Source organism: Urocitellus parryii, chromosome 5 (genome assembly GCF_045843805.1).
Source record: "Urocitellus parryii isolate mUroPar1 chromosome 5, mUroPar1.hap1, whole genome shotgun sequence".
Classification (NCBI taxonomy): Eukaryota; Metazoa; Chordata; class Mammalia; order Rodentia; family Sciuridae; genus Urocitellus; species Urocitellus parryii.
In genome coordinates, this window is record NC_135535.1 from 177176057 (window position 1) to 177180938 (window position 4882).

General features: G+C 49.0%; 1 protein-coding gene across 1 annotated transcript; it reads left to right on the forward strand.

The window, feature by feature from the left end:
- Positions 1-844: 844 nt before the first annotated feature.
- On the forward strand, positions 845-4162 carry Cyp26a1 (cytochrome P450 family 26 subfamily A member 1). The gene is made up of 7 exons (XM_026397388.2): positions 845-1033; positions 1211-1435; positions 1678-1968; positions 2055-2213; positions 2669-2803; positions 3322-3474; positions 3731-4162. The coding sequence occupies exons 1-7, from the start codon at positions 845-847 to the stop codon at positions 4070-4072; spliced, it is 1494 nt and encodes a 497-aa protein (XP_026253173.2). The 3' UTR covers positions 4073-4162.
- The last annotated feature ends 720 nt before the right edge of the window (positions 4163-4882 follow it).

A 4882-nucleotide genomic window follows, 5' to 3' on the forward strand; every position in this document is an offset into this window, starting at 1 on the left:
ATTGCCCCTGGGGTCCGCCTCTGGAGAGTCAAAATAAGGGATCAGGCTGTACAGGTTTGCATCCAGATTCCTGAGGGACCTGGATGCTTACTTGTACCCTTCCGGAGGACTTTCCAAGACTTTATGAGTACTCCCTTGTGACACGGGAGCTAGGATCCAGGACCCGCAGGTCATATTTGACTCGCAGTGGTTCTCGCTTGTGTCTTGGTCCTGGGTTCTTCTCTGGAATCCTCGAAAGTCGGAAAACCTGCATACTGGACCTAAGTTACCACACCTGTGGGAGGAGTTCACTGAATAAAGATTGCTGAGCACGCTTCCCTTTGCTTCTTGAGCAGGTGGACAGGAACCCACGCGACACTTGTATATGGAAAGCCCGTCCCACATGACACTTGTACATGGAAAGCCCGTGGAGGCGGCTTTGGGCTGGGGCGACGCTTGGATCAGGCAGGAGGGATTTCAGGGGCCTCCTGAAAGAGCCAGGATAGGAATTCTCGCTCCTGGGAACCCGAGTCCGCCCCCACACCCTGCTGTCTGGGAGCTCCGCACACCTTGGATGGGGGAGGCGGCGCTCCTAGCCTAGCACCCCAGGAGGCGCGCTCCGAGGGTAGCAGCTACCGCTCCGCCTCTGCTTCGGCGCGGAACAAACGGTTAAAGATTTTGGGCTGCGCCTCGCGGGGGGAGGAGCCAGGGGCCCAATCCGCAATTAAAGATGAACTTTGAGTGAACTAATTTGTGTCTAACCAAGGTAACGTGAGCAGTAACCTGGACCGCCTATAAAGCGGGCGCGCGGCGGGGCTGGAGAGCTGGTGGCGGCGGCAGGTGGCGCGGGAGACCGTAGCGTGCCATGGGGCTCCCCGCGCTGCTGGCCAGTGCGCTCTGCACCTTCGTGCTACCACTGCTGCTCTTTTTGGCTGCGATCAAGCTCTGGGACTTGTACTGCGTGAGCAGCCGCGACAGCAGCTGCTCTCTTCCCTTACCCCCCGGGACTATGGGCTTCCCATTCTTTGGGGAAACGTTGCAGATGGTGCTGCAGGTAAGGAAGCTTGGGGCGGGACGCTTTCCCGGAGCTCGGCTCAGCTCTGGATCTCAGCTGAAGCCAGGTTAGGCGTACGGGTGAAGGAAACGACTGCAGCTAGGAACCGAGCTAGCGGGAGGCGCGAAGCTCCCAGGCGCCCCCTCATGCCCACGTCTCTCTACGGTCTTCTCACAGCGGAGGAAGTTTCTGCAGATGAAGCGCAGGAAATACGGCTTCATTTACAAGACACATCTATTTGGGCGGCCCACGGTTCGTGTGATGGGCGCGGACAACGTGCGGCGCATCTTGCTCGGAGAGCATCGGCTGGTGTCGGTCCACTGGCCCGCGTCTGTGCGCACCATCTTGGGCTCTGGCTGTCTCTCCAACCTGCACGATTCCTCGCACAAGCAGCGCAAGAAGGTGAGGGCGGGGTGGTGACTCCTGGGCAAGGAGCGGGACTCCTTTTCTGGAGAGGTTCAGGCAGATAAATGCAAGGCAAGTGCTAGCAGAGGTGGGACTTGGACTTCTCCGAGCTCTCGTTTAGCTTTCTCAGCCGGAATGTACGTAGAGTCTGGAGGAGCTGAGGTTGTATGGCCCGGGACCCAGGAAGGTGAGATGGAGCTGATAGAGGATTTTAACGATCTTGGCTTCTCGGGCCCCAGGTGATTATGCAGGCTTTCAGCCGCGAGGCACTCCAGTGCTACGTGCCAGTGATCATTGAAGAAGTGGGCAGTTGCCTGGAACGATGGCTGAGCTGCGGCGAGCGCGGCCTTCTGGTCTACCCCGAGGTGAAGCGCCTCATGTTCCGCATCGCCATGCGCATCCTGCTGGGCTGTGAGCCCCCGCGGGCTGGCAGCGGAGAGGCAGAGCAGCAGCTAATCGAAGCCTTTGAGGAGATGACCCGCAATCTCTTCTCGCTACCCATCGACGTGCCTTTCAGCGGGTTGTACCGGGTAAGGGCGGCAGGCGGGGTGCGAAGTTTGGGGCGCAGGAGCCGGGCGTCTGCTCACCGCCTCACTCTCTCTCTCTCTCTGCTCAGGGCATGAAGGCGCGGAACCTCATTCATGCGCGCATCGAGGAGAACATTAGAGCCAAGATCTGCCGGCTGCGGGCTGGGGAAGCAGACAGGAGCTGTAAAGACGCGCTGCAGCTGTTGATTGAGCACTCCTGGGAAAGGGGAGAGCGGCTGGACATGCAGGTGAGTGATAGCTTCAAAGCGGGGGAAGTGGACTTGGGTCCCCAGCTTTTCAACCCGCAGTGCTTGGGGGGCCCTCAAAGCTTCTCAGAGTGGGCACTCTGCCCAGACTCCAGCAATAACATCCCGAAGGGTTGATACTAGGTCAGTAGAGCCGCTAAAGAGGCTGCCGCCGAACTCTAAGAGCGTCCCCTGGTCTTTCCAAATTTCAAAGGGAAAAATCGGAATCTGCAAATGTTAATAAAGAAACTTGGGCATTTTTAATAACTCAGGAGGTCCAGGTACAAGTAGCTAATCTAAAGAGACTGCATTCTCTTTAAAGACGTTTGGTCTCTTGACTTTCTATCAACAAAACTTTTTGCGTTTCTAGTCTTCCCAGAACCCTCAGTTGGATTCTGAGTAATCACTGTGAACCTGCATGGAAACTTGTAAAAATATCGGTCTTACTCGATTCTTAGGCACTAAAGCAATCTTCAACTGAACTACTCTTTGGAGGACATGAAACCACGGCCAGTGCGGCTACATCTCTGATCACTTACCTGGGACTGTATCCTCATGTTCTCCAGAAAGTTAGAGAGGAGCTGAAGAGTAAGGTGAGAGGATTCTAGGAGTTCTGTATTAGCTTAGGAATTTCAGTTGCTTCCTTACCAACTTCTCTCCTGTTTAGGTCTGCTGAGTATTTCACTGAATATTTTGAAAGTGCCTGGCCAAGGGCAGAGTGGGCCTGTTGGGGGAGAGAATCTTGAGCTGTGATCCTACTTGGGCAGGATTAGACCTTGTGTTCCTGCGTCTCCTCTACATTTTGCAGAAATGTGGAGATTTCCAGATAGTTTCCACTTTCTTAGATTTGGGTGTTCAAGGCATGAGTAGAATAGTGTGATAAGAGCAAGTAGCTGATGGGGCGGTGACAGGGGTGGGGAAGCTTGACCCTTCTTCATTGTGATCAGCATTTTGTTAGAATTGTAAATAGAGGATGGATTTGGGCAGAGAGTGGAGGTAAATGGCTCCTGGCTGCTGTTTCCCTCTATGCTCTGCCATCCTGAGGCCCTTTGGGTTCAGCCACCATCTAAGTCCTATTTGTGTCTTCTGGGCTGATTTTATTGGCGTGCAGGGCTTACTTTGCAAGAGCAATCAAGACAACAAGTTGGACATGGAAATTCTGGAACAACTTAAGTATATAGGGTGTGTTATTAAGGAGACCCTTCGACTGAATCCCCCAGTTCCAGGAGGATTTCGAGTTGCTCTGAAGACTTTTGAATTAAATGTAAGTTAAGAATTCTACCCGCATCCCACTCCTGCTCTGCCCCTTTTGTTGTTTTAAACCTATCCTTGCTTCCTTGAACATTGGCTTGAATTCTTTATGCTTTTGATAACATTGTCCTGTGCTGGAACCAATCCCTCTCTCTCCCAACCCTCTTTCTTTTAACTCATAACACCCCCAAGGAGATCCCTGGTAGTTTTTTGTTGGTGAAAGTTAAATTCCAGTTTGTCAGCCCTTGGGACTTCATAATCTTTTGCAGGGATACCAGATTCCCAAGGGCTGGAATGTTATCTACAGTATCTGTGATACTCATGATGTGGCTGATATCTTCACTAACAAGGAGGAATTTAATCCTGACCGCTTTATGCCGCCTCACCCAGAGGATGCATCTAGGTTCAGCTTCATTCCATTTGGAGGAGGCCTTAGGAGCTGTGTAGGCAAAGAATTTGCAAAAATTCTTCTCAAAATATTTACAGTGGAGCTGGCCAGGCATTGTGACTGGCGGCTTCTAAATGGACCTCCTACAATGAAAACCAGTCCCACTGTATATCCTGTGGATAATCTCCCTGCAAGATTCACTCATTTCCAGGGAGAAGTCTGATGGGCATGAATGCTCAAAACTTGGACTTATTTGAAGTGTACATATGAGTTTTTATATACTGTTATGTTGACTTATTATATTTAATTTCTAAATGATATTATAATATTTATATGTCTCTACTATAGCACCATGGTCTTTAAATATTAAAATAATGAATTTGTATAACTTCCAAATGAAATAAAATTTGAAAATATTTTTCTTGCATTGAACGAAATGGAAAAATCCACTGGTTTAATGTTTGGACTTAACGTTTGTGACCAGATTTCTAAATGTTTACCTGGGTTGATTTGTCATCTGTGCATGTTTATTTTTTGTAAGGAGGAAATCTTAGCTAATTGTTTTTCTCTCAATAGTTATTTGAAAATAAGTATTAGGTGTGTGTTGGCTCTAAGGTATCTTTGCAAATTCTTTAAAGGTAATTTAGATTCCCTGTTTGGAAAATCTATTAAGGTTAATTTAATTAATTAAAATTTTTTTCTTTGTGTTACTGTCTGGGGATTGAACCCAGGGTTTTGTGCACACTAGACAAGTGCTATATTGCTGAGCTACATCCCCAGCCCAAAGTTAATTTTACTTTTTTGTTTTGTTTTTACGTTTTGTGGTGCTTGGGATTGAACCCAGGGCAATTTTAGTTTAGTTTTTTCTTTTTTTAACTTCATTTTAGGGAAAGATGATTCTGAAAAGGTCACACACTGATAATTATCATTCTACAATAACACCTTCATCATATCTAGCATTTAATAAACATAATAAATCCATATGCTTGAATAGAGCCAGAACTTTTCTCTGAAGTTAAGGTTGTAGATAAGA

Coding starts and splice junctions, on each gene's coding strand:
- Cyp26a1 (XM_026397388.2), top strand. CDS start 845: ATGGGGCTCCCCGCGCTGCTGGCCAGTGCGCTCTGCACCTTCGTGCTA. Junction 1,436..1,677: donor CGCACAAGCAGCGCAAGAAG/GTGAGGGCGGGG, acceptor CTCGGGCCCCAG/GTGATTATGCAGGCTTTCAG. Junction 2,804..3,321: donor GAGAGGAGCTGAAGAGTAAG/GTGAGAGGATTC, acceptor ATTGGCGTGCAG/GGCTTACTTTGCAAGAGCAA.